The sequence below is a fragment of the Microcaecilia unicolor genome, chromosome 5 (genome assembly GCF_901765095.1).
Source record: "Microcaecilia unicolor chromosome 5, aMicUni1.1, whole genome shotgun sequence".
Lineage (NCBI taxonomy): Eukaryota > Metazoa > Chordata > Amphibia > Gymnophiona > Siphonopidae > Microcaecilia > Microcaecilia unicolor.
Genome location: NC_044035.1, coordinates 248,935,591 through 248,948,050, shown reverse-complemented (window position 1 = coordinate 248,948,050; position 12,460 = coordinate 248,935,591). Strand labels below are relative to the sequence as shown.

Below are 12,460 nucleotides of genomic sequence, written 5' to 3'. Positions count from 1 at the left end.
AAGAAGCAATGAACTCTACATTCCCCCTCACATTCTTCCAACCTTTATCTTTGGTGTACACGCAAGGGACATAAGATTTCTTGATGAAATCAAGGACAGCTTCATGGAACAGCTAGTTCAGGAGCCGACAAGAGAAGGAAAAATACTAGACTTAGTCCTTAGTGGTGCTCATGATCTAGTGCAGGGGGTAACGATACGAGGGCCGCTTGATAACAGTGATCATAATATGATCGGTTTTGATATTGGCATTGAAGGAAGTGAAACTAGGAAATCAAGTACGCTAGCGTTTAACTATAGAAAAGGTGATTACGACAAAATGAGAAAAATGGTGAAAAAAAGACTGAAAGGAGCAGCTCGCAGAGTAAAAAACTTGCATCAGGCGTGGATGCTGTTTAAAAACACCATCCTGAAGGTTCAGGACAAATATATTCCACGTATTAGAAAAAAGGGAAAAAAGACTAAACGTCAGCCGGCGTGGCTAAACAGTAAGATAAAGGAAATCATTAGAGCCAAAAAACAATCCTTCAGAAAGTGGAGAAGAGAACCAACTGAAAGTAACAGGATAGATCATAAGGAATGCCAAGCCAAATGCAAAGCGGAGATAAGGAGGGCAAAAAAGGACTTTGAGAAGAAATTAGCGTTGGAAGCAAAAATACATAGTAAAAATTTTTTTAGATACATTAAAAGCAGGAAACCGGCCAAAGAGTCGGTTGGGCCGCTGGACGAAAATGGTGTTAAAGGGGCGATCAAGGAGGACAAAGCCGTAGCGGAGAAATTAAATGAATTCTTTGCTTCGGTCTTCACCGAGGAGGATTTGGGGGGGACACCGGTGCCGGAAAGAATATTTGAAGCGGGGGAGTCGGAGAAACTAAACAAATTCTCTGTAACCTTGGAGGATGTAATGGGTCAGTTCAGCAAGCTGAAGAGTAGTAAATCACCGGGACCTGATGGTATTCATCCCAGAGTATTAATAGAACTAAAAAATGAACTTGCGGAGCTACTGTTAGAAATATGCAATCTGTCCCTAAAATCGAGTGTAGTACCGGAAGACTGGAGAGTAGCCAATGTTACTCCGATTTTTAAGAAGGGTTCCAGAGGAGATCCGGGAAATTATAGACCGGTGAGTCTGACGTCGGTGCCGGGCAAGATGGTGGAGGCTATTATTAAGAATAAAATTGCAGAGCATATACAAAAACATGGACTGATGAGACAAAGTCAGCACGGATTTAGTGAAGGGAAGTCTTGCCTCACCAATCTAATGCATTTTTTTGAGGGGGTAAGCAAACATGTGGACAATGGGGAGCCGGTTGATATTGTATATCTGGATTTTCAGAAGGCGTTTGACAAAGTGCCGCACGAAAGACTCCTGAAGAAATTGCAGAGTCATGGAATCGGAGGTAGGGTATTATTATGGATTAAGAACTGGTTGAAAGATAGGAAGCAGAGAGTAGGATTGCGTGGCCAGTATTCTCAGTGGAGGAGGGTAGTTAGTGGGGTCCCGCAGGGGTCTGTGCTGGGTCCGTTGCTTTTTAATGTATTTATAAATGACCTAGAGATGGGAATAACTAGTGAGGTAATTAAATTCGCCGATGACACAAAATTATTCAGGGTCGTCAAGTCGCAGGAGGAATGTGAACGATTACAGGAGGACCTTGCGAGACTGGGAGAATGGGCGTGCAAGTGGCAGATGAAGTTCAATGTTGACAAGTGCAAAGTGATGCATGTGGGTAAGAGGAACCCGAATTATAGCTACGTCTTGCAAGGTTCCGCGTTAGGAGTTACGGATCAAGAAAGGGATCTGGGTGTCGTCGTCGATGATACGCTGAAACCTTCTGCTCAGTGTGCTGCTGCGGCTAGGAAAGCGAATAGAATGTTGGGTGTTATTAGGAAGGGTATGGAGTCCAGGTGTGCGGATGTTATAATGCCGTTGTATCGCTCCATGGTGCGACCGCACCTGGAGTATTGTGTTCAGTACTGGTCTCCGTATCTCAAAAAGATATAGTAGAATTGGAAAAGGTACAGCGAAGGGCGACGAAAATGATAGTGGGGATGGGACGACTTTCCTATGAAGAGAGGCTGAGAAGGCTAGGGCTTTTCAGCTTGGAGAAGAGACGGCTGAGGGGAGATATGATAGAAGTGTATAAAATAATGAGTGGAATGGATCGGGTGGATGTGAAGCGACTGTTCACGCTATCCAAAAATACTAGGACTAGAGGGCATGAGTTGAAGCTACAGTGTGGTAAATTTAAAACGAATCGGAGAAAATTTTTCTTCACCCAACGTGTAATTAGACTCTGGAATTCGTTGCCGGAGAACGTGGTACGGGCGGTTAGCTTGACGGAGTTTAAAAAGGGGTTAGATAGATTCCTAAAGGACAAGTCCATAGACCGCTATTAAATAGGACTTGGAAAAATTCCGCATTTTTAGGTATAACTTGTCTGGAATGTTTTTACGTTTGGGGAGCGTGCCAGGTGCCCTTGACCTGGATTGGCCACTGTCGGTGACAGGATGCTGGGCTAGATGGACCTTTGGTCTTTCCCAGTATGGCACTACTTATGTACTTATGTACTTATGTACTGTAGAATCAGAATTAAGATGTTGAAAATTTCCACCAATATCTGCTGATATTTTTTGAAGTTCCTTTAAATCAGGTCCCAACAACTCCTCTGACCTTCCAAGGACAGATTTGACCAAGTATCTCTTAGACTAAGGAGCAGAGTTGTTAATGTGTTCTACTGTAAGACATTTTACCATTAACTCATGCTATTTTAGCACAGGTTCCATTTTATGCAATGAGATGTAGTTACTAATAACTGGGGTTAACAGTAAAATAACACACCTTAACGATAGCCCACGTTGATAACTTCCCCCTTAATCTCATGCTGAAATTACCCAATGCAATGTTACAAATAACATAACAGAGTATGCATCAGTCCAATTCTATTCTGGGGGGGCTATCTGCCATACTGTTCCAACCCTAGATGCTCTCAGAAGGTTCAAGTGAGCAGCTAAAAAAATTTCAAATGCATAACCCATATAACCTCCTTACCTCTGACTGCAGTCGGTGGTAGTTGCCGAAGCTGATTCTGTGGAGTGAAGGTTTCCCAGGTATACGCAGGAACTGGGGAGCCTTCTTTAGAGGAGCAAGTCAACTGAATGTCCTGGCCAAATTCTGCTGTCCCGACAATCGCACATTCTGGCTTGGACGGAGCCACTGAAGAGAGAATATTATTGGGGGATAACCAGATACTACTAAAAGTATGCTCAAGACCTGTGAGATCCCCCTCTGCTGAATACAGCATTTCAGGCCAGTTGCTAGTATCAGATGCCATAATATAAGTATATATTAAAAGAATTAAATAAAAGAAAAAAATTATATTAGACTGGAAAATATGATTATAAATAGGGACAAAGAACCCATGGGTGAAAGGGCCAGGCTCCTGCCAGATAGCTCCATGTCATACAGGACAGCCTGAGCCAGTCCTGGTTTTATGCCCAATGTATCGATGGACCTGTAGTTCCGGTTTCCACTGAAAAGCAGGGACTAGATTTCATAGCAACATGGTGGGGGAGGGGGGAACCCAGGATTGGGTTTGCCGTTCAGATGACGTGGAGCCATCCTGTCACTTTACTCTAAAAACTAAAAGGGGCCTGTAAAGGAGCCAGGAGGACACAAGATCTAAACAAAAATGCATTAGTGGAGGAGTGGCCTAGTGGTTAGTGTGGTGGACTTTGGTCCTGGGGAACTTGGTTCGATTCCCACTGCAGGCACAGGCAGCTCCTTGTGACTCTGGGCAAGTCACTTAACTCTCCATTGCCCCAGGTACAAATAAGTACCTGTATATAATATGTAAGCCACATTGAACCTGCTATGAGTGGGAAAGCGCAGGGTACAAATATAAAATAAATAAATCTTCACAGAGAAAGAAAAATATGGTCAGCCCACTAGGGGTTGTCAGACAAAAAAAAGTTTTTAATTTCTCCTTTGCAGGTTTTTTTTTTTTCAATCTGATTTGTTTTGGTTTCATACATTTTTTTTTTTTTTTTTTTACAACAGTTTTGTTAACTAACAACACCCCCTGGTCATGACCCGAACCCTGAATGACAAGGTTACTAGAAGTTTTCAGGCAAAGGGGCTAACTGCAGCCTTTACTTTCTTAGAGATGGTTTCACAACCTTTATGAATTGGATCACTCAAGACATGGAGTTAGCTTGGTAAACGTTTCTGGTGGTATAATCCAGATTCAGAAATGCCCTTGAACTGAACTGACTCCTGGTGACCACACATTGAAAGACACCCCTCCCCCCTTGAGGTATTCTTGGTATGTTGCAAGAGTGGATTGCCATTGCCTTCTCCTGCACAGTGTGAAGTACCATTATATTGCTGCTGCCCTGGGATTTGGACTAGCATTGCTGCCAGAACTGCCCAGCATCGTACATCAGACAGAGGGTTAAGAAACTAGCCCAAAGCCACAAGGGGCTGCTGTGGGATTTGAACCTGAGTCTCCTTGTTCCAAGCCCACCACTCAATAGTAATAGTGATGTTGAATTTCACACAAGGATTTGGGATTGTAAATCCATGAATTCAACAAGGAAACATTTTAACAAGGAGTCCAGATTACTTTCTTAACCAACAAATGTAACACAGGAGATCAAGTGAAATCTATAGAAAATCCCAAACTCAAAAATCCTCAGTACACCAAAGGTTCTCAAATTCAGACATTCACATTCAGGAACTGATAACGGAAGAGTACATACAGTAGAACTTCATTAAAAGGGACCCTGATATAAGGGACACTCAGATATAGTGGACTAAAGTTTTAGTCCCAGCTGAGAAAATAGACCATCCCGTGTATTTCAGTTTGATTATGGACTTCCGTTATAAAAGACCATTTTACACAGTCCCAAGGCTTAATTGAACCATGTAGATAAGCGACTGACACCACAGTTGCACTACGAGTGAACTGACTGTCTTAAACAAATATCTCTATCGGACTATTTTAACTGACATGTAAATGTTGTTAAACTTTCTTTGCATTTACATGTACTGTACATTTTATTGTTAACAACAGTAGGCTGTGAGCTCTGAGTAAACAAGTTCATTAATGTACAGTTTGGATATAAGGAACCTCAGATAATAAGGGACAATTTTTATCAGTCTTCAGATGTCCCTTATAACAAAGTTCTACTGTACATCAATAAGTGTTATCAATACATAATCAAAAAAATGGAGAAAAAAGGCCTCAGTATAAAATAATTACAATGGCGGCAATCACCACTCAATGGTTGGAACTCTCTTAATCATAGGTCATTAAAAAAACTTTGCTTCCAAACAACTGAATATGAAAACTCAATAGTGTTCTAGAAATAACATGTGATGTTTTCTGCCGTGTCAAACTCAAAATAATATTCAATATATGTACTGTGCAATTATCATATTCAACATCTTTCCTATCAATAGACAGGGGTACACCCTGTTCTCTAAAGCCCCTGAGAGATGACATTGTTCAATCAACTGTCCTGACTTGAGAAAGAAGGTTTTAACCTTTGAAAGCCAGTCCAAAAATTATTTAGTGCACTGAAAAGTGTGTTATGCTCCTGCATTTTTATGGGTTTCATACTCTCTGAGATGATGTTTAATTTCCAACATATTGACCCCTGAAGAAGGCCTGTTGCCGAAACACGGCCTGGGTAGGGTCTTTTGTGTTAGTTGACTTTTTGTGAATAAACATTTTGGATGCTCTTACTCATTGTTTGTGTTGGCCATTTGGATTTTGTTCAGCTTTCAGCCCTTGGTTTGTACTTGCTTCTTTTGTGGAAGCTGTGGACCCCCCCCCCCCCCTTTTTTTTTCTTGCACTGAGATCTGTCATCTGCCAGCCACCAGATGAAGAGGAAAGGTCCAAACAAATCTCTTGATACAGCTTTAGAAAACAGGGCATACCCTGTCTATTGATAGGAAAGATGTTAAAGAAATAGCAGAGAGAAAAAAGAGAGAGCATTTAATCCAATACCTAGAATAAGAAGGTCCACATTGGAAAATGTATTGCCCTTGCGGTCCATAGGAATTGTGAGTTCACACTGGTATGTGCCATTATCCTCCATTGTCAGTTTGCTGATGGTTATGGTGGCATCGTTGGCATTCACATTTCCAACAAATGCTACTCGACCATTGTAACTTTCTCCTGTAGTGATGGGAAGGGCATCAAAGTAATGGCTGATCACTTCTTCCTGGAACAAAAATAATATTTTTGTAAGGAATAAATCAATCTGACTGCAGTATTTTCAATTGTTGTAAATGTTGAAGATTATACCTTGAAGTCCCTAAAAAAAATCAGGTTACAATAATCTAATTTTGACAGAAGTAAAGCTTGAATAACTTAAATTCAATTTTGAAAAATTTTCTAATTCTTCTCAAATTCCTCATGAGAAAGAAGGAACTCTAAACCATCTCTGAAAGCCCATCTCTGAAAGCCTTCAAATACTAGGTGTCATAGTAGATCAGAACCTAACGCTGCTGGAACATACCCTCTCAACCTCTCTCTGGAAGCTAAGGCATGTGAAACCGTATTTCCCCAGAGAAGTTTTCTGTGATCTAGTCAGATCCTTAGTCTTGAGCCGACTAGATTACTGCAATGGCATCTACACAGGGTGCACTGGCGTACTCTTAAAGAAGCTACAAACCGTCCAAAACACAGCAGCACGACTCATCTATGGTGTCTCCAAGTTCACCAGTTCCAGTCCGCTCCGTGAGAAATTACATTGGCTTCCTTTGCAAGAGCATATACATTTTAAAATCTGTTCCCTAGTCCACAAGATACTTTATGGAGCAGCCCCAGCATACATGGACGCCCTTGTCCACCTCCCTCCTAGAAACTCACTCAGGACTGCCCGTACATACCTAACCCTCCATTATCCTACGTGCTCTAGGCTGAAGTATACGGCCATGTATGCTTCCACCTTTACCTACGTCAGCACTCACTTGTGGAATACCCTGCCAAAATCAGTGAGAATGGTTCAGGATTACCTGGTTTTTAGGAAATTGCTTAAGACCTGCTTATCTGAGCAAGCCTACCCCAAAGATCCTGTTCGCCCTCGTTAATCTCAGGAAGCCACCAGTATGGACTGACCCTGCTATCCTGGACTGACCCATCTATTTTTCTCTAACTTACTGTCCTGTTTACCCCTTTCTGTTTATTGTACCCTGTCTGTTTGTTATTCAATTTTTGTAAGCCACATTGATCCTGCCAGAGGTGGGAAATTGTGGGATATAAGCACAGTAAAATAAATAAACCATGAAATTAACTTGTGGTTCTAGCAAAAGAGATTGATCTAAAAGAATTCCCAATATTTTAATAAAAGGAGAAAAAGAATATTTAACTTGGTCTACAATAATATGATTTATTATTAGACTAGTAAAAAAGCCCCGTTTCTGATGCAAATGAAACGGGGGCTAGCAATGTTTTCTTTTGTGTGCATGTGGGAGTGTGTGTGTCCCTGCCCTCTGGCCTCTCTCCCCTCCCCCCTCTGAGTCCTTCACTGTTACAGAGCCAGCGATTTGATTTCATGCTCTGCTGTTTTCCTTCACTGACTGTGTTACAGAGAGGGCGGGGCAGACACTCATAGGGAAACCAGATATCTCGCCCCCTTCACACTTCCGGCTGGAGGCTTCATAGAACGTTGGTGTTGCTTTTTATATAGAGAGATTATTATCCAAAAGGAAACACTTAATTTTCTCAGAATTTAGCCTGAGTTTATAATTTAACATCCAAGTGCCAATTTACAGACATAAAACACTGAATAGATGTAGATATACAATCCAGTGAGTCTAAATTTGGAAAAAGGATGGTAATATCATCTGCATAGCTATGAATGAAATATCCTTTATCTGCTAGTAATCAACCTAACGTAGTGTTGGTGAAAGAGGTGATCCCTGTGGAACCCCTCACGGATTTCACCAGCTCTTTGAAAAAGCTCCATTCTGCTTTACTTTGTATGATCTGGTGGACAAAACCCCCCTAAATCAATTCAAAACTTTATCTGTAATCCCAACAATAAAATATCATGATCCACCAGATCAAAAGCAGATGAAAGATCAAACGGAAAAATGATTGCTTTATAATTTTTACATAACAGAGACCTAGCTTTGTCTGAAATAGACACCAGCAATGACTCTGTACTGTGAAAAGTTCTAAATCCCGACTGGGAATAATGCAAAACATCATATTTCATTAAATACTCATTCAATTGCATACAAACCAATCCTTCCAATAGACTGGATGGGGAAATGGTTGTTAAGTGGGCCAGAGGTGGTGTTGGATTTCATGCTATTTGTGGATCATTTGGCAGCTTTTTTTGAGTCAAAACTTGTGACCCTTAAGCAAAAAGTATTAATGAGAAGGAAATGTAAGAAGGCAGAGATGGCGCTGTGAGTCTGGTTGGGCATGAGGAGACTCATCTGTGATTATTGAGAAGGAGGAAGGTCATGAAAAGGTTACTGAACACCTGGTGGGTTCAAGCTGATAATGCATGGTTATGATTTGCCCCAGTATCAGATGAGGACATGAATACTTGGCACATGGAAATTGTGAGCATGTGTCCAGCTTGGTTATTAAGAGGTCCTTTTACAAAGGCGTGCTAAAAAATGGCCTCTGGTAGTGTAGGTGCGGCTTTTGTATGCGCGCAGAATCATTTTTCAGCACACCTGTAAAAAAGGCCTCCCCCCCCCCCCCCAAAAAAATGGATGTGTGGCAAAATCAAAATTGTTGCACGTCCATTTTGGGTCTGAGACGTAGCGGTAAACAATTTGGGCGGTAATGACCTATGCGACAAAAATGAAATTACCGCAAGAGCCACGCGGTAGTCAGGCGGTAAGTCCATTTTAGCATGTGTTGGGTGCGCGTAAGCGCCTACACGGCTTAGTAAAAGGGGCCCTAAGAGAATTGCCAGAACATATGATTCAATGGTCAGTGCCTTTCAAAAGATTTTGATTAAACCTTTGCTTAAGGATAGTATGGGAGACATATTAAACTGTGCAAATTAAATTTATTGTTTGTATCAAAACTTTTAGAAGCTATAGTCACTAAACCATTACAGCTTTTTTATGGATACTTTTGGTTAGGCCAAATTATACAGTACAGAATCAGTAGTAGTAGCAATTTTGGAGAAATTAAGGTTGTCGAGATATAAGGGGACTGCACCTTTGCTGATTCATGATGATATATCTACGACTTTTGATCTTGCAGATCATGGGATTCTACTAGTAAAATTGTCCTTTATGTGAATATCAGGGGTAGTCTTTAATTGGTTTGTGAACTGTTTTATAAATTAGTCACTAATAATTGGAAATTTAGTCCATTTAGTCCATTAGACAATAACCCACGTTACTAGCCCCTTAACATGATTTCAAGAGCTGTAACACAGGGTTTCTTGACCTAACTGTATGCTAAATCATGATAATGAGATGCAAATATTAGGGCTGCATGTTAATTGCTTTTAAGGTTGCAATTGTGTTAATTATTAATTGCGATTACTGATTAACCGCTCTCCCTTCCCCGTGCGCACACCTGCTGCGGCATCTCTTCCTCCCTACATGGAACGCCTTGGCTCTCCTCTCCCTTCCCCTCCCAGTTTACCTTATTATTGCAGTAAATCTTTACCCTGTAGCAGTAGCGTATTGAAACGCTGTCTCAACCTACACTGGGCCTTTTCTTTTGATGCAACTGCCTGTTTTCAGAAGGGGGGCGCGCCGGGTCAGAAGGAAAGGCCTGATCCTAGCCCAGGCAGCATTTCAATACGCTGCTGGGCAAAGGCTTACTACAAATAACAAGGTAAATGGGGAGGAGAGAGCTGCCATCAGTCTGGGAGAGATGACAGGTGAGCAAGCAAGCAAGCCAGAGAGGGAGGGAGGGAATTGAGAGAGAACACGGGCAGGAGTAGGGGAATTTAGGGAGAATGTAGGAGGGGATGCACATTTGAGAGAGAGAAAGAGAGAGAGAGAGAGAGAGAGAGAGAGAGAGAATGGGTGAAGGAACAGGGAGGCATGAGTGACAGCACAGAGGGCATATGGAGAGAGAGAATGGGTGAAGGCATAGGGGGCACATGAGAGAGAGAGAGAGAGAGAAAGAATGGGTGAAGGCACAGGGGGGCACATGAGAGAGAGAATGGGTGAAGGCACAAGGGGACACATGATAGAGAGAGAGAGAGAGAGAATGGGTGAAGGCACGGGAGCACATGAGAGAAAGAGAGAGAGAGAATATGTGAAGGCACAGGGGACACATGATAGAGAGAGAGAATGGGTGAAGGCACGGGAGCACATGACAGAGAATGGATGAAGGCATGGGGGGCACATGAGAGAGAGAGAGAGAATGGGTGAAGGCACAGTGGGCACATGAGAGAGAGAGAGAGAGAGAGAATGGGTGAAGGCACAGTGGGCACATGAGAGAGAGAGAGAGAATAGGTGAAGGCACAGGGGGCACATGAAAGAAAGAATGGGTGAAGGCGCAGTGGGCACATGAGAGAATAGGTGAAGGCACAGTGGACACATGAGAGAATAGGTGAAGGCACAGGGGACACATGAAAGACAGAATGGGTTCAGGCCTCCTCCAAAGCTATGGTACCTGTTCAATGACTGATGAGGTAGCTGAAGCCCCGCCTGCCGAAGAAATCCGTTGCCTGAGTCACACCCTTTGTCCTTGTACTGCCTCAGGAGTGAGGAAGTCAGTGGGGTGCCTTCAGCCACCATCGCTTGCACTCCCCAAGCATGCTCAGTTCATGCATAAACTGAGCATGCTTGGGGAGTGGTGGCATCGGCGGCTGGAGGCACCACGCTGACTTCCTCACTCCTGAAGCAGCAGAAGGATTTCTTTGACTGGCTTCAGCATCCACACCAGCAAAAGTATGATATCTAATGTGGGGGGTGGGGAGGGAGAGGATATGCATGCCCCCAGTCCCATCCCTGTACCCCCCCAATCCATCCCTATGCTCCCCATTAACAACTGGGTATGCCCTGACCATAATTGCACAATTAACCGTGATTAAAAATTTTAATTGCGCAATTGATTGTGTGACATGCAGCCCTAACAAATATACATAAAGCAGCTCATTACTATGTAAATGCTTTAACATGACTTGAAGTACATAAGTACATAAGTAATGCCATACTGGGAAAAGACCAAGGGTCCATCGAGCCCAGCATCTTGTCCACAACAGCGGCCAATCCAGGCCAAGGGCACCTGGCAAGCATCCCAAAAGTACAAACATTCTATACATGTTATTCCTGGGATTTTGGATTTTTCCAAGTCCGTTTAGTAGCGGTTTATGGACTTGTCCTTTAGGAAACCATCCAACCCCTTTTTAAACTCTTTCTAAGCTAACCTCCTTCACCACATTTTCCGGCAATGAATTCCAGAGCTTAATTACACGTTGGGTGAAGAAATATTTTCTCCGATTTGTTTTAAATTTACTACACTGTAGTTTAATCGCATGCCCCCTAGTCCTAGTATTTTTGGAAAGCGTGAACAGACACTTCACATCCACCTGTTCCACTCCACTCATTATTTTATATACCTCTATCATGTCTCCCCTCAGCCATCTCTTCTCCAAGCTGAATAGCCCTAGCCTCCTGGTGCATAGCAGAAGTTGCATTATAGCCCTAAAATGACAGTAAAATAATCCCAGCCAAAAGACTCAAAGTGTGGCCTGATGGTCCTGGGCTGCATCTAACAGGACCCACAGTGTTTCATCTACCCCTATCTGATGATCACCTCATCCCTCGATCACTATCCCCAACCCCCCCTAATCAAGTTCCCTCCCCCCCCCCCCCCCCCCCCGATTTGCAATTCTCCTTCCCCTGCACACCAGCCCTCCCATCAGACTCCCATCCAGCCCCAAAAAAGATCTATGGGCAGGAGCAATCCCAAGCCAATGGACTAACACTGCATGCAAGGTGGATCACAGGCAGCGTTAGACTTTTACCACGGGAATCAGAGAAACCACAGGTTGGTGACTCCCATGGTAAACCAAAGTACAATCAAAGCTTGCCTTTTATCGCACCTTAATAACTTTACCCCCCTTAGACACTTGTGTTCATAGCCTGGCAGTTATTATAGACACTGATTTATCTATCAAAACTCAAGTAAATATTCTGGTTAAAGTCTTTCTTGAATTTACGATAGGTTAGGCAAATTAAACCTTACCAAGGAGAGGAACATTTGAGGCAGGTGTTTTAAGCTGACAAAACCTCTCCATTAGACTACCACATATTTGGGCCTCTCAAAATGAAATTGTGTCAGTTTGCTGTGGTCCAGAATACGGCTGCCAAAATTATAAAAGGAACAAACAATGGGATAGGGCCACATCTTTATTAGTTGAGCTTCACTGATCCCAGTGGAATTAAAAATTACATTTATGCATCATAATAAGCCAGTGGGGATTAGAACCAGAGTATATTTGTAATAATGG

General features: G+C 42.6%; 1 protein-coding gene across 4 annotated transcripts in view; it reads right to left on the bottom strand.

The window, feature by feature from the left end:
- Positions 1-12,460, bottom strand: part of GPA33 (glycoprotein A33) — an 85,019-nt gene that overhangs the window by 30,893 nt on the left and 41,666 nt on the right. For all 4 annotated transcript variants that reach the window (XM_030203958.1, XM_030203959.1, XM_030203960.1 and 1 more), the window contains exons 3-4: positions 6,013-6,229; positions 3,050-3,214 (exon numbers count right to left, since the gene is read on the bottom strand). In XM_030203958.1, coding sequence (XP_030059818.1) covers positions 3,050-3,214; positions 6,013-6,229 — 382 coding nt within the window. The remainder of the gene's footprint in view (positions 1-3,049; positions 3,215-6,012; positions 6,230-12,460) is intronic.